Here is a 17,506-nt window from a genome sequence, read left to right on the forward strand (position 1 = left end):
TGTAGTATGTTATGCCAGTTGAGCTTGATGTCCCCTGCGACTATGGTCCCAAGCCCACAGGTTCAACTACTTGGTCCCTCTGAGTAGCTGGCTGTGACCAAGCAGTGACCACAACCTTCCCCTTGTCAGCTCTACTATACACCTGGGAATTCTGATCATTCACAAAAACTTATAGGACCATTGTCTGCCAACCCTATATATGTTCTTGGATATACTCCCTATTTCATAGACATACCTAATTGTTTAGCCTGTCCACCCATCTATCCATCCATATACCCATGTTTGCCTTCCTGACAACGCAGTACTGTATGTACAAAAGGGTTCATATTTGTTGTCTGTACCTCCCATGTACCTCTCTATGTCTATCTCATCCTCAATGCTGCCATATTGGTCACTCTTATTTGGTACATTGCCCTTTTCTTCACCCAAATCAATACTTATCTCTATCTATCTAACAGCCTTCCCTCCCCTCCCTTCCCACCCCTGGTAACCATCAAAGAAAATTTCTTTCAATAGATAAACCTTTCCTTAACTTTTACAATAACGGACTAATACAATATTTGTCCTTTTGTGATTGACTTATTTCATTCAGCATAATGTCCTCCAAGTTCATCCACATTATGCAGTGTTTTGCAGATTCTATATTATTCTTTAGTGTTGCATAGTATTCCATTGTGTGTATGTTCCATAGTTTGGTTATCCATTCCTCAGTTGATGGATATCTAGGTTGTTTCATCTTTTGGCTATTGTAAATAGTGCTGCGATGAACATGGGTGTGCATATATCTGTTCTTGTCATGGCTCTCACTTCTTTAGGGTATACACCTAGTAATGGGATGGCTGGGTCAAATGGTATTTCGAATTCCAACTTTCGAAGGAATCGCCATACTGCTTTCCACAATGGTTGTACCATTTTACAGTCCCACCAGCAGTGTATGAGAGTCCCAATCTCTCCACAACCTCGCCAGCATTTGTTATTTTCTGTCTTGTTGAACTTTGCTACTAGTGTTGGAGCAAGATGGTACCTCATTGTTGTTGTGTTTTTAAATTTTCTTAACATTGTCTTTTGAAGAGCAGAAGCTTTTCATTATGAAGTCCAATTTATGTGTTTTCTGTGTTTTATCTAAGGAATTTTTGCTTGCCCCAAGGTCACAAAGATTTCTACCCTATGTTTTACTCTAGATCAGTCTTTGAGTTATATTTTACATATGGTACAAGGTACAGGTCAAGGTTCATTTTTATTGTGGATATCAAATTATTCCGGGAGCTCTGGTAGCATAGTGCCTAAGGCACTTGACTGCTCACCAGAAGGATGGCGGTTCAAACCCACCAGCCACTCCTCGGAAGGAAGGTTGGGCAATCCTACTTCCATAGTGATATTGTCTCGGAAACCCAAGGAGGGGTCGCTATGAGTCAGGGCCGACTCGACGGCAAATAACAACAACAGGTCAAGGTTCATTTTTATTGTGGATATCAAATTATTCCAGGATTGCTGAAGATTACCCTTTCTCAGAAACGATTGGTCGTATATGTTCCATTTATCTTCCCACCAATGCCACACTCTCTTGGTCATCACGTCTTTATAGTGAGTGCTCAGCTGCTCACCCAGAGGTTGATAGTTCAGACCCTGCCACAGGTGCCTCAGAAGAAAGGCCTGAGGATGTGCATCCAAAAGGACACAACCTTGAAAGCCCTGTGGTGCACCACTCTCCCCTGCAGCACATGGGGCAGCTGTTTGTTTTGGTTTATGTTGTTATCATGTGCCGTTGAACGTCAGGTCCCACTCATAGCAACCCTGTCTTTTTTGGTCTTTAAAGACCTGGTATGAGTCTTTGAATTTCATGCACTGTACTCCTGAGTGTTCTAGGAACAGCACAGAGGCCACAGTGGCTGGAGTGGAGTAAATGAATAGTGAGATCAGAGTGGTAACAGGCAGCCAAATCATGTAAAGCCTTGTTGAGTTGTGTTGAGTTGATTGCAACTTACAGTGAACCTGTCGGACAGAGTCAGACTGCCCCATAGGGTTTCCAAGGCTGTAAATCTTTATGGAAGCAGTCTACCCCGACCTCCCCCCCCCCCCCGCAATACCAGAGCTCCTTGTAAAGCCTTGTAGGGTTCAGCTTTCATTCTGAGGGCAATGGCGAAGTTCTGGAAGGTTTTGAGTAAAGGAATTACATGATCTGACATTTATCAACAGGATCGTTTTGACTATTGACTTAAGAAAATGTAAGGGGGAGCTCATATGGAAGCATTTCCTAGTCTGGATTTTGCCGATTGTGTTGCCCTGATAGAGCCTAACATGTTCTGCCATGAACAATATGTTAACTGAAAATGATTCATCAGCTGGTTTTTCACACGTTCTTTCCCTGTTCTCGCCTTGTTTCTTTTACAGCTGTACTGTATCTGCACTGTCAGAGCATATCTCATGTAGCGTATTGTATGTATACTTTCTCATACCTTCTCACTTGCCTGTAGTTTAGCAAGTAAATAGACACGTAATTCTCACCTTTAAATCTTTCTTCAATCATTTGGTTTTCTGAAGTTTACTCTTTAGTAGATTCCTCAGAAAGAGCTCATGGGAAGTGTTCTCTTGGTTCTTAAATTTAAATGACAATACAACTGCATCCTTTGTGCTCAAAGTTTATTTAGGCTGACTGTAAAATTCTTGACTTTCATTTTCTTTTCTTGAAATCTTAAATACTTAGTTTAGGTTTTTTCTGGTTTAAAATTATTGTTGCTTTTTTGTTTGAAAATATTTTCCATTATTCTAACTTATATTTATTGATGTTTCAAATAACTATTACAATGAAACAATTCAGGATGCACATAGTAAATTGAAGCTGACTTTGATGTAATGCCAAGTCAGTAATAACATGTTATTAAAATGAGGTATTTTGTGACCTTTAAGTATAGGGCATTTTAGGCGGCTTACTGTTTTCTTAGAATAGTTTAATCTTCTGTTTCTGATAAAGGAGAAAGAAAATGGATTATTTTCCCCTTTTTTTGTAATCATAAGGACACTTCAGAAAACTAACATTTGCTTATTTATATTTGGATTCATTGACAAAGTACATGTGATGCAATGTGGTGATTGTTTGGTATTCAGGTTTCTGTTTTGATACTTGATATGCTTATTCCTTAGAATTATCCAGCTGACCTGAAAGGAGCCTTCATCACTCTACTGAAAGAATTACTTGTCAGTTTTCTTGAACAAGTAGCTTATCATAGCATGATAATAATTTAAAGACTTAAACACTTAAAATGCTTTCATATGTAAAATGCATGTTGTTATAAGTAGATCATATCAGCATGATAATCATTTAAAGACTTAAACACTTAAAATACTTCCATATGTAAAATGTGTATGAAGCAAGGAGGCATATTTTTTCCATTTAAGTCTGCTCAGACTTGGCTTGTACTCAATGATAAAGCTCTTTCCGTACTTTGTCTTTCTGACTTCTGGGGATTTTTAAGCCTTTTGAGCTTTGAAAAGCATCTTAGCATCTACGGAAGTGAGAATGTAGATTGAAGATCTACGGAAGTGAGAATGTAGATTGAAGATCTACGGAAGTGAGAATGTAGATTGAAGTATTGCTGCCTACCGGGTGTGTGTGTGTTTCTGTCTGTCAGGGTTTCTAATTCCAATCACAAGAAATACTCAAGTAATCATCTGGGGCCTACCAGAAAGATATAGTTACAATTTAGGAAGCAAAGTCATATTTTGGTCCTAAAGATTAATTTGATACCTACTTGTGTCATCTTTCAGAATCTTTCAGGGTTTTTGTTTGTTTGGTTGGTTGGTTTTTGGTTTAAAATGCAACCAAGAAGGGCTGGTGCAGCAGTGATGCCCTTTTTAAAAATTTTCCTTGAAAGCCAGGAATTGTTTTTTGAATGTGTATTTTTCCAGCATGCTTATCCTTCATTTTCTGTCGTAATTTTTATCACTTTATTTCGTTTTGTATTTTATAGGAGATCTTCACGACTTGTAGAATTTGATTTTAAAATTCTATCCATATGTTATCGTTCCTATTCTCCAGTGAGTTCTGATAGTTAAAGCATTCAAACACCGCATGCAGAATTGCTAAACTCAGTCGTAGTTGCCGTTGAGTCAGAGCTGACCTTATATATTCCAGAATGGAATATCGCCTGGTCCTTCGCCGTCCTGACAGTTGCTGGTGTGTTGGGGGCATTGTTGCAGCCTCTGCGTCATTCTTTCTCCAGCAGTTGGTCCCTGGTGCCTTTTGACCTGAGGGCTCGTCTCCCAGCCCTGTGTTGTACGCTGTTCTCTTGTTATCCCTGGGTCTCCATTGGGTCATCTTCAGAAGTAGATCCTTACATCCTAGCTGCCTTTAGTCTAGAAGCTCCACTGAAACCTGCTGCCAGAGATGGTCCTGCTGATACTCGAAATGCCAGTGGCATAGCTTCCAGCATCATAGCGTCACACAAGCCACCGTAGTGCGACAGGCTGACAGACGGGTGGTGCTATACTCATATGCCAAAATCAAACCCATTGCCCTCAAGTCAATTTTGACTCATAGCAACCCTATCGGGCAGGGTAGAATGACCTCACATAATCTGTAATCTTTACAGAAGCAGACTGCTACATCTTTCTCTTGCAGATAAAGAAAGTCCATGCATTCTTACAAATGCGTACTTACATAAGTTATATTTTTTAAGAATTTAATATGCTTTTAAAATGTAGCTTCCTTACCCATACATGCCTTATGCTGCTGTATAGTGTTTTGTTATAGGAATATGCACAACATAATGTATTCATTTCCTTGGTGGTCATTTAGGTTATTTCCAATTGTCTTACTGTTACATTATTGCATTACCAGCTATAGATAGGTCCCCCATGCACATGCATATTTATCAGTAGAGAGAATCTAGTGAGGAACTATATGTGCATTTTCTGTTTTTAAAAGGGACAGCCAAATTTACTTCCAAAATGGATAAAAGGAAGTGTATTCCAAAACGCAGTATAGACTATTTTCTCATAATTCTACCTACCCTAGATTTGATGAAAAAGAACTCTGGTGGTATAGTGGTGAAGGCATTTGACTATTAACCAAAACGTCAGTGGTTCAAACCTACTAGTGGCTCCACTGGAGAAAGAGGAGGCAGTTTGCTTCTGTAAAGGTTTATAGCCTTGGAAACCCAGTGGGAGTCATGTGAGTCAGAATCCACTCGATGGCAGTGTTTGGAGTGACATATGATCAAAAGAAGGCTTGGCTGTGCAGTGGTTTAGCACTTGGGTGCTAACCAGACGTTGGCGGTTCACATCCATTAGTGGCTCTGTGGAAGAAAGATGTAGCAGTCTGCTTCTGTAAAGATGATTGCCTTGGAAACCCTGTTGAACAGTTCAACCCTCTCCTGTAGGGTGGCTATGAATCAGAACAACTTGATGGTTTAGGGTTAGTTGGTGGTGCAGAGCCTAAGGCATTTGACTGTTAACCAGAAGGTTGGCAATTCAAACCCACCAGCTGCTCTGTGGAAGGAAGATGGGACAATCTACTTCAGTAAAGATTTACAGCCTTAGAAACCCAATGCGTGTCACTATTAGTTGGACTTGACTCGATGGTAGTGAGTTTGTATGTTTTTTTGATCAAGCTTTAAAATTTTACTGATCTGATGAATGTGAAATAACACATCTCAGTTGTTTTAATTTACATTTTCTAATTGTGGTGAATTGAGCATTTTTTCCAATGTTTGTTGACTATTCAGGTTTCCCTTTTTGTGAAAGCCTGTTTATATCCCTTGCCAGCTTATCTGTCGGCTTACTGTCCATAGATTTGTAGGAGTTATTTATACATTCTTGATACTAACACTTTTTACGTATTTTGCAAGGATTTTTGTAAGTCTGATTATACAAACATTCTTCAGAGTAAATCGAATTAATCTTACAATTTTTTGTGTTCTGAATTTTTATGTTAATGTTGTTTTCCATTTTTTCTCTGTAGGTTATGAACGTGATTTCTGATGAAACTGGATTGGAATAATTTTCATGATATTTGTATATTTATACATATATATATATATATTTTAAATTTTTGCATTTGACTTAAAGTGCCATGAGAAAATTTGCATATTGCAAGGTGGTCCTAGCCACCTCTTTGATTTGGGTACTCTTGGATATGTTCCTGCTGCTTTACTTCAGTGAATGCAACAAATGTGATGAGAAGAAGGAGAGAGGACTTCCTGCAGGGGATGGTGAGTGAAATTTTGTAATATTCCAACCATTTGGATAAAGAAATCAATGGTGTTTATTAAGTAATTTGTATAGTGTAAAATTTTAACTTTTTAGATTAACAGTCTTGGATTCCCAGATGTGATGATCGTATTTCTAGCAATTCTCCAGTGAGTTCTTCCAATAGTTAAAAATACTAAAGCATGATGTATAAAATTACTTAATTCTGTTTTTTATGTAAATGTAGTTAATTTTCTAGAATTTATTTTATGTTACAGAATGAGGTATGTAATCTCATTATTGGAACTGTCAAAATTATACAGAAGATTAGTCTAATGCCATACTGCCGAGTGGGGTGTTAAAAATCTCATCAGTTACCAAGAGAGATTTACTCTGCCTTCCAGTCCAGTCCTAAGGAGGCAAGTCATTGTGGATAGGTGTGATCCTGAGAGTTAAAGAACTGGAGACAGCTCCAGTTAGCACTTCCAAGGAGGGCTTTTGAAAAGATTGGATGAAAGAGTACAGAGCTGCAGTAAAATCACTGCAGTATATGGGATGTACAGATATAGAGGGCCTAAGTGGGTAGTACTGGTCATTTGAGCAGGAGGCACTTGGAAAATTGAGTTTGAAGCTCCTTGCACTCACACAAACAAATACTGCTTTTTTTCTTTTGTTTTTAACCATAATGAAAATGACTGCATTGGGAGAGTCAGTGGCTTCACTGTTCTGGGCTTTAATGTCTTTCTGATTAGTTATAAAATCCATGGCATACAGTAATTCCACTATTTTTAGGAATTACACACAATTAGTTACTCTGATATTTCATTATCATTTTTGAGGATGTAGCCATATTTAAACTTTTCACACATTTATAATGAGAAAGGTACCTGGTCTTCCAAAATTTTTAATCTAAGAGTTATTTATTTTATAGAGGAGCTGATATAACCACTTCTGGAAAGATTGTTTCTTTCTTCAAGGGAAATATGTCTAAAATTAGATTTAGTTGCTAACACTGGACTCATGTAATACCTTGGCTAACGAATAATTATATTTTGACTTTCTTGTTAGGTTTTAATAAAATGCATTTTACCCAGTCACCTTATTAATTTGGATAATCTTTCCTGTTTTCTTTATGGCTCAGGTATTTTGTAAGTTTGCTAGGTGACAAAACTCTGCTTCCTTAACTGTTGCTGGAACTATAGTTCTTTGTACATTTAAATCAAAGGATAAATGTTGCCTACCATTCACCAGTCAGAAAACTCAGGTATTCTTTTCTCAGATAAACAAACAAACAAACAAACAAAAACAAATTCACTGCCTCCTAGTAGCTTCTGACTCATAGCAGCCCCCATTGGGTTTCTCAGGCTGTAAATCTTTATGGAAGTGGCTGATGAGTTTGCACCCCTGACCTTTTGGTTACCAGCCAAATGCCTTATCCACTACACCACTAGAGCTCCTTAAAGTTCTTACCTCTTGATACAAAGCAAAGGGCCTCCAGGGTCTTCCCATTCTATGTTGTTGTTGTTGTTGTTAGGTACTGTTAAGTGGGCTCCAACTCATAGCAACCCTGTGTACAACACAATGAAACACTGCCCTGTGCTGTGCCAGCCTCACAAGCCTTGCTGTACCCGGGCCCATCACTGCAGCCAGTGTGTCAGTCCATCTCATTGCGGGCCTTCCCCTTTTTTATTGATCCTCCACTTTGCCAAGCATGATACCCTTCTCTAGGGAATGGTCCCTTCTGACAGCATAACCAAAGTAGGTGAGATGAAGTGTGGCCATCCTCACTTCCAAGGAGCGTTCTGGCCGTACTTCATCCAGGACAGATTTGCTAGTTCTTCTGGTAGTCCATGGTACCTTCGGTATTCTTTGCCAACACCACAACTCAAAAGCATCAACTCTCCTTCGGTCTTCCTTATTCGTTGTCCAGCTTTCACATGCATATGAGACAATTGAAAATACTTTGGCTTGGGTTAGGTGCACCTGCAAAGAGACATCTTTGCTTTTCAGTACTTTAAAGAGGTCTGTTGCAGCAGATTTTCCCAGTGCAATGTGTCATCTGATGTCTTGACTGCTGCTTCTATTGGTGTTAATTGTGGAACCAGGTAATGTGAAATCTTCCACAACTTCAGTGTTTTCCATTTATCATGATGCTACTTATTGGTCCAGTTGTGAGAATTTTCTTTTTCTTCATGTTGAGATGTAATCCATACTGCAAACTCTAGTCTTTAATCTTCATCAGTAAGTGCTTCAAGTCATCTTCACTTTGAGCAAGCAAGGTTGTGTCGTTCTGCATATTACCGTTTGTTAATGAGTCTTCCTTCAATCCTGATACCACGCTCCTCTTCATATAATCCAGTTTCTCGGATTATTTGCTCAGCATACCGATTGAATAAGTATGGGGAAAGGATACAGCCCTGATGCACATCCTTCCTGATTTATGGCATTTGAAAAAACAAACAAAAAAAGGCAAAACATAAAATAATAAGTAGGTATGACAGTCAAAGGAATTGTTTTGAGTATGTTGTTATGCATATTCTTTGAACTGCTTTAGAGTGCTGATTTGGTGAAATTTACCAAATTCTTTCCTTTTTTGATGTGACTAAAGGTGTTCTAGGTTTAAGTTCATTGTCCTTAAGATAGTACTAAAGGCCTCTTAAAAGATTCTTGTTGGTAAACTTTTTAATTCTCTAGAATTCTTACATTTACTTGTTACTTCTCTACTGTGAGTTACAGGGGCCTGTCTTTGCCCTTGACATAGGGGTTTGTTTTGTTTTGTTTTCTTGAGCAGTTCTTTCATAGTTTTTATACCTGTATTTTATACCCTGGGCTCTGAGAATAGCAGAATTCTTCTGTTGCTAGAGAATTCTTCTGTGTTGCCCTTGAGGAAGCAAGTGAGTGTGAGTTAGGGCCTAGGAGTATTTTCCGTCTCTAGAGTGAGCTGGTTTCTTCAATTTATGGATTTGTGTGCTGTATAGAGAATTGAATATTTTTACAAATGCAATTTCAGGTAGAAATTGGTTCTTCACTGTACTTGATTTCAGATCATTAACACATTGATGTATACTGAATTATTTCAGCTGCCAAAATGGGAAACTTTGGCAAATACAGTATACAGAAGAGATTTCTGATGATTAAGAATATGAACATATGACTAGTAAAGGCTTTCAGACTCTCTTTATTACAGTTTTTGTGAAATGGTTAGAGGTTTTTACAAACTTAGCATAGTATGGAAAATCTCATTGATCATGAGATTAGAATAAGAGTTGAGCTAACAAGAATGTTAAGGTAGCAAAAAGTTACCAATAATTAAGTTTTATATATATATGTGTGTGTGTGTGTGTGTGTGTGTGTGTGTATGTATATATGTATGTATGTATATTTAAAAAAAAAAAAACCAACTCACTGCCATTGAGTTGAATCCCACTCATAGTGACTTCTCCTTGGGTTTCTGAGGCAGTATCACTACAGAAGTAGATTGCCCAACCTTCCTTCCAAGCAGTGACTGCTGGGTTTGAACTGCCAGCCTTCTGATTAGCAGTCAAAGGGCTTAGGCACTACGCCACCAGGGCTCCCAAGTTATATATATTTTGATGTTAAAAAATCAGGCAGTATATTGTATTCCATCACATCTCACATGTTTTTGTGTATAGAATACTTATGTTATATACCTGAAGGACAAAAAAAATTCCAAGTATTGTAAGCCACATTCTAATATCAGAGCTATTAAAATGTGAGAAAAAATATTTTTAGAATAGATGAAATATAGTACATAAAGACAGTAAAGATGATAATTGTATCATAAGATAATAGTTTTGGGGAAAAAAACTATTTTAGCCTTTTATTAGTATTTTTCCCAAAAAAGGGAGTCATGTAACTATGTACCTCTTTATTGTACTTCCATGGGAAAAAAAATCTAGTTAGAAATTTTATTTATTAAAGTACATTCAGAGGTCTGTCACATAGTTTGCATATATGTCAATTCTGTTATTTGGGGATGGACTTTCAGAGTCAACTTTGTGAAGAAGTTTTCTAAAAGATGACAATTTTACATTGTCATGGAAATTGAGTTTAACTGAAGTGTATAGTAAAGTATGTGTGTTCTTACGTAGTACTTTAGAACACTCCCTTGTCAATTAAAATTGATTTGATTCTTAGAAATGAGCTACATGTAAAATTTCATACAAAGAACATCTTTTTTTCAGTTATTGGAAGGAAGATATCCAAACCCCATTTCAGTTGCTTTCAAATAAAAATTTTATTGAACTCATTCTTAGTTTACATAAAAGACTAGTAGGAACCAACTCATAGTGACCCCTCCTCCTTGGGTTTCCAAGGCGATATCACTAGGGAAGTAGATTGCCCAACCTTCCTTCCGAGGAGTGGCTTGTGGATTTCAACCTCCAGCCTTCTTGTTAGCAGTCAGAAGCCTTGGGTACTACGCTACCAGAGCCCCATGATAATTATTACTCATAGTAATTTTATGAAAAAAAAAAAAAAACCAGAAACCAAAAACCAAACCAAACTCTCTGCCACTGACTCAATTCTGACTCATAGTAACTAATTTGTTGTTGTTGTTGTTATGTACCGTGGAGTCAGACCTGACTCATAGCGACCCCTCCTTGGGTTTCCAAGGTGGTATCGCTATGGAAGTAGATTGCCCAATCTTCCTTCCAAGGAGTGGCTGGGGGTTTGAACTGTTAGCCTTCTGGTTAGTAGTCAAGTGCCTTAGGCACTAAGCTACCAGAGCTCCTATAGTAACTAATAGTATTCATACAATTTCATAAATATGACACTTATAGTAAGATTTAAAAGATAGACTAGTCACATAGACGTGGTATTGCAAAATATTCTTTTTTATGTTTCCTTCTCCCCACCTTAATGGAAAACTTCAAAGTTATACAAAAGTAGAGAGAACATTGAATTCCTGTATCTCTGTCTCCCAGCTTCAATAGCTGCCAACTCATGACTGGTCTTGTGGCAGGGATACTTACCGCTCTCTCCTCTTCTCCTTCCCCACTTTTTTCATTATTGTTGAAGAAGAAACTGGGTTGTTTCTCTTTCCAGTGAATCAGTAGATCCATCTAGAGGGTTAGGCAGATTCAGGATCTTTTTTTTTTTTTTTTTTTTACTCCCAGCAAAAATACATTATAGTTGGTGTTGTATATAATTTGATGTTCGATTAAAAAACAAACAAAAAACTGAGCAGCATGAAAATAGTTCTATTTTAACTTTTCTTTAAAGAATCGTATTGAGGGTATTTATAATCAGGCCACTAGATGTCTCCCACCTACTCTCTATGTTATCTGTGCTGTCCACAAAAGAGGTGCCAGCCAGAATTCTGCTTCCTGTTGACCCCAAGCATCTCAATCTTAAATCCCTGTCGTTTCCCTTTGCTTTCGGAGATAGGTGACTTGACTCTAAGAGTTTTATAATTTATTGATTTTTAAAGTTTTCAAAGCTTATATGTGGCATTATACTTAACTTGAATTGTAGTTTTTATTACTCATGTCATTGGGTTCTTTTTTTTCCCCCTGCTATTTTTAAATTTGGCAAACTCTTATATTTAAAGAGCTTATTACATGTTTGACAAACATGAGGTAAGACACTGTTTATAAAAATGGTACTACTTGAGTTTCTTCTTACTGTTATTTAATCGTAACATTTTAATATCTCTCTTAAAATTGAAGTTTATCCTGAAAACAAGGAAAGTTTATTATACACTATTGTTCTTGATGGTTCTCTAGAATAGATTTTTAGATTTCTACAGAGTTATTAAAGACACAGTGAATACTTTTATATTCTCTTCTCACCCTAAATTTCTGTAATTTATATTGAAAAGCAGCTCTTGTATTGAGTTGCTCTTGTATTGAGTATAAGTTGCTTTATACTACTATCTGGAACAATCTACAGGTTAGCTTTATCAACTAGTGTTATTCTCAGGCAGATGAAGATGGTTTTTGTGTTGCCATTTTTATGCAGAGATATTTTTGAGATATGCCTAAAAACAAACTATTGAACATGTAGTTTTTAAAATTAATAAGTAATATACAAAACAGATATTTTCATTCCATTCTTGGCGTTATCCCATTCTCTACCCATCCCTTTTAGATGAGGGGTTTAACATAGCATTTTCCAAATTTAATTTATCCTGGAACCAGTTTTTCTTGAGACGTTTATTAGCATTTCAAAAACATATGACAAACCACAAGGATTGGAAAATGCTGGTCTGGAACATTCTCTTTTCATGATATTTCAAGCATTAAATTCTGATTAGAATTATCTTTCATGAGGCCGTGTCTTGCATAATAATTGTAACGATGTCTGTTATCATAAAGTCTAGAGTTTTCATTTTGGCTTATTTTGAATATTGTTTTACTTATTAATTCAGTGTTTATTTATAAAACAGCCTATAAGGTACTATATATAGTATGGGCGCTTCAGTCAGAAGGCACTCAAAATATGACTGGGAAAGAGCTGCCTCATCAGAGTAGAGCCAACCTTAATGATATGGATAACGTAGAACTTTTAGGACCTGGATGTGCTGACATGGCAGGACTCATATTGAGGAGAAATAGCTGCAAACATCCATTAATAATCAGAACAAAATGTACAAAGTATGAATCTAGGAAATTTGGAAGTTGTCAAAAATGAAATGGAACACATAAAGTTTGATATCCTAGGCATCAGTGAGCTGAAGTGGACTGATTTGGGCCATTTTGAATCAGACAACCATATGATCTACTCTGCTGGGAATGACAATTTGAAGAGGAGTGGCATGGCATTCGTCATCGCAAAGGATGTTTTGTTTCAAGATCTGTCCTAAAGTACAATGCTGTCAGTGATAGGATAATATCCGTACACCTACACGGAAGACCAGTTAATAGTACTATTATTCAAGTTTACGCAGCAACCACCAAAGGCAAAGATGAGGAAATTGAAGATTTTTATCAACTTCTGCAGTCTGAAATTGACTGAACATGCAATCAAGATGTGTTAATTATTGCTGGTGACTGGAATGCAAAAGTTGGAAACGAAGAATCACTGGTAGTTGGAAAATTTGGCCTTGATGACAGAAATAACGCTGGAGGTTGTATGATAGAATTTTGTAAGACCAACGACTTAATTCATTGCAAGTACCTTTTTTTCAACAACACAAATGGAGGCTATACACGTGGACTTTGCCAGATGGAGTACACAGGAATCAGATTGACTACATGTGTGGCAAGAGGCGATGGAAAAGCTCATTATCTTTAACCAAAACAAGGCCAGGAGCTGATTGTGGAACTGCTCCATCAGCTGCTCATATGCAAGTTCAACTTGAAGTTGAAGACAACTAAAACAAGTTCCCAGCCACTCCTCAGAAGGAAGGTTGGGCAATCTACTTCCGTAGTGATACTGCCTCGGAAACCCAAGGAGGGTTCTCTATGAGTCAGGTCCGACTCAACAGCACATAACAACAAAAAAACAAGTTCACAAGAGCCAAAACATGACCTTGATTATATCCCTTCTGAATTTACAGACCATCTAAAGAATAGATTTGATGCATTGAACACCAGTGACTGAAAACCAGAAAAATTGTGGGATGACATCAAGAACATCATCCATGAAGGAAGCAAGAGGTCATTAAAATGATGAGAAAGAGAGAAAAAGACCAAAATGGATGTCAGAAGAGACTCTGAAACTTGCCCTTGAAGGAGAGTAGCTAAAGTGAATGGAAGAACTGACAAGATGAAAGAGCTGAACAGATTTCAAAGAGCAGCTCGAGCAGACAAAGCCAATTACTATAATGAAATGTGCAAAGACCTAGAGTTAGAAAACCAAAAGGGAAGAACATGCTCAGCATTTCTCAAGCTGAAAGAACTGAGGAAAAAATTTAAGCTTTGAGTTGCGATATTGAAAGATTCTATGAGGAAGATATGGAATGATGCAGGAAGCATCAAAAGAAGATGGAAGGAATACACAGAGTCATGGTACCAAAAAGAACTGGTCAGTCTTCATCCATTTCAGGAGGTGGCATATGATCAAGAACCAATGGTATTGAAGGAAGAAGTTGAAGCTGCACTGAAGCAATAGGTGAAGAAAAAGCCTCCAGGAATTGACAGAATACCATTGAAATGTTTCAACAAACAGATGCCCCACTGGAGGCACTCACTTGGCTATGGCAAGGGATTTGGAAGACAATTACCTGGCCAACTGACTGAAAGAGATCCATATTTGTACCCATTCCAAAGAAAGGTGATCCCACAGAATATGGAAATTATTGAACAATATCACTACCATCTCATGCAAGTAAGATCTTATTGAAGATAATTCAAAAATGGTTGCAGCAGTATATTGACAGAGAACTTCCAGAAATGCAAGCTGGAATCAGAAGAGGATGTGAAACGAGGGATATCATTGCTGATGTCAGATGGATCTTGGCTCAAAGCAAAGAATTCCAGAAAGATATTTACTTGTGCTTTATTGACTATGCAAAGGCATTTGATTGTGTGGATCATAACAGATTATGGGTAACATTGAGGAAAATGGGAATTCCTGAGCACTTAACTGTACTCATGGGGAACCTGTACAGAGACCAGGAGGCTATCGTTCAAACAGAACAAGGGGACACTGCATGGTTTAAAATCAAGAAGGGAGTGCATCAGCATTGTATCCTTTCACCATGCTTTTTCAATCTGTGTGCTGAGCCAATAATCCGAGAAGCTGGACTATATGAAAAAGAATGTGGCATCAAGATTGGAGGAAGAATCATTGGCAACCTGTGATAGGCTGAGGACGCAACTTTGCTTGCTGAAAGTGAGGGTGACTTGAAGCACTTCCTGATGAAGATTGAAGAATACGGTCTGCAGTATGGATTACATTTCAGTATAAAGAAAACAAGAATCCTCACAACTGGGCCTATAAGCAGCATCATGATAAATGGAGAAAAGATTGAAGTTGTTGAAGACTTCACATTGCTTGGTTCTGTAATCAACGCCAATGGAAGCAGCAGTCAGCACATTAGAGAACGTATAGCACTGGGCAAGTTGGCTGCAAAGGACCTCTTTCAGGTGATGAAGAGCAAAAATGTCTCCTTGAGGACTAAGGTACACCTGACAAAAGCCGTGATATTTTCAGTCACCTCATAAGCATGTGAGAGCTGGACAATGAATAAGGAAGACTGAAGAAGAGTTGATGCTTTTGAGTTGTGGTGCTGGCGAAGAATGCTGAAAGTAACATGGACTACTAAAAGGACTAACAGGTCTGTCCTGGAGGAAGTGCAGCCAAAATGCTCCTTGGAAGCAAGAATGGCCAGACTTCGTCTCACCTATTTTGGTCATGTCAGAAGGGACCATTCCTTGGAGAAGGATGTCATGCTTGGTAGGGTGGAGGGTCAGTGAAAGAGGGGAAGGCCCTCAGTGAGATGGATTGACACAGTGACTGTGGTGATGGGCTCAAGTATAGCTAGATCGTGGAGCTGGCGCGGTACCAGGCAGTGTTTTCGTTCTGCTGTGCATGGGGTTGCTGTGAGTAGGAGACGACTCACTGGCAGCTGACAACAGCAACGTAAGGTACTATGCTATACTCCACAGACCAAAAAAAGACTGTAATCTAGTAGGAGGAGAGGGATAAGACAGATTTAGCAGTTATTATAATAAGAGGTCATAATCGATTGGAGAAATAAGAACCCTAGATGGAATGATATATGGTCATCAAGATTAGTAAATAATCAGAGTAAAAAGATTCAGAAAAGCTACAGGCAAGAGAAGCTGTTATAATTCTTCTTTGAAAAACAAGTAAGAGAGATACAGGAGAGGGAAGGGAGATGTCAAAGGAGAAGAGCTGCATGAGCAAAAGCACAGTAGTAAGAGGGCAGGCGGTACAACTGGAGAAAAGTCGTGAGTCGCTGTTTGACTCAAGGATGGATCACGGGAAGGTAGTGGCAGGGGTTCTAGCAGGTGGCAGGCCTGGAAAGTTAGGTTAAATCCCATATTAAAGAGGTTGGACTCAAGGAGACCGTAGGAATAACCTGATGAAGGCTGTGTTTTAGGGAGGTGGTTGTGGTGGCGATGGGAGGGAGAGTGCTCTGTAGTAGTTCAGGTGAGGGATGAAAGGTGAGGTGGTCCTGAGTCAAGACACTGGTGGGGGGAGTATTGCGGACTGGGAGAGAGTGGGTTCAGAGATGGCTCTGGATGTTGAAGGCACAGTTTAAACTCAAAGTTTACTAAACAGAAACATGAATCAACTGCTGTAAAACTGATGTTAGTTATGTTTCCTCCTTATTCTTAGTTCTAGAGCCAGTACAAAAGCCTCATGAAGGTCCCGGAGAGATGGGAAAACCAGTCATCATTCCTAAAGAGGATCAAGAAAAGATGAAAGAGATGTTTAAAATCAATCAGTTCAATTTAATGGCGAGTGAGATGATTGCACTCAACAGATCTTTACCAGATGTTAGGTTAGAAGGGTAAGTACCTATTGTGGTCTTGATAATATTTAATTTGAATGAAAATATGTTCTGAATTCCCAGGAAATTGCCTTTTCATGCTGATTGTTCTTAAAGTGAATGTTACAACACTGAGTTACTACTTACCACACTTAAAAAGTAATTAAGTACTGATGAAATAATAACTCAAGTTACTGCCAGTCATTAGGACTCTGTATTTCAGACTTTGGAAAATCATTGTTTATCTTAATAGATTAGTAGGGGTGTTTTGCATGAATGATCATTAAGATGTTCGTATACTCAACTTTCTAAAACAAGATTTTTCTGAATTGAAAGTGTAGCTTACAACACCATGAAATACACAAGTCATAAAGTGTATAGCTTGCGGAATCTTTACAGATGTATACACCAGCATTCAAATCAAGATACAGAACATTTCCGTCACTCCTGCAAGTTCCATCATGTCCCTTCTGTCACTGCTCTTGCCCCCAGAGGAAACCAGTGTTCTAACCTCTCTAAACATGAATTAGTTTTGTCTTTTGTTTTTGACTTTTTATAATGAACCCATAGAGTAGATAGGGAGCTCTGCTGGCATAGTGCCTGAGGCACTTGACTGCTAACCAGAAGGCTAGAGGTTCAAACCCACCAGCCACTTCTTGGAAGGAAGATTGGGTAATCTACTTCCATGGGGATACTACCTCGGAAACCCAAGGAGGGGGTTGGCTATGAGTCAGATACAACTAGATGGCAATGAGTTTGATAGTAGATAGTCTTTTTTTTTTTTTTTTTCACTTTATTTTTTTCTTTTATTTATTGTGATTTGGGTGAAGATTTACAGAGTAAATTCACTTTCTATACAGCAGTTCACATATACTTTGTCTCATGTCATTGACC

At 38.2% G+C, this 17,506-nt stretch overlaps 1 protein-coding gene across 1 annotated transcript in view; it reads left to right on the plus strand.

The window, feature by feature from the left end:
- Positions 1-6,070: 6,070 nt before the first annotated feature.
- Positions 6,071-17,506, plus strand: part of GALNT1 (polypeptide N-acetylgalactosaminyltransferase 1) — a 58,917-nt gene continuing 47,481 nt past the window's right edge. Inside the window, exons 1-2 of the mRNA XM_007945655.2 lie at positions 6,071-6,209; positions 16,459-16,633. Of these exons, the coding sequence (XP_007943846.1) occupies positions 6,071-6,209; positions 16,459-16,633 (314 nt within the window). The remainder of the gene's footprint in view (positions 6,210-16,458; positions 16,634-17,506) is intronic.

This window comes from Orycteropus afer, unplaced genomic scaffold (assembly GCF_000298275.1).
Source record: "Orycteropus afer afer isolate SDZICR_OR568_19922 unplaced genomic scaffold, OryAfe1.0 scaffold00141, whole genome shotgun sequence".
Classification (NCBI taxonomy): Eukaryota; Metazoa; Chordata; class Mammalia; order Tubulidentata; family Orycteropodidae; genus Orycteropus; species Orycteropus afer.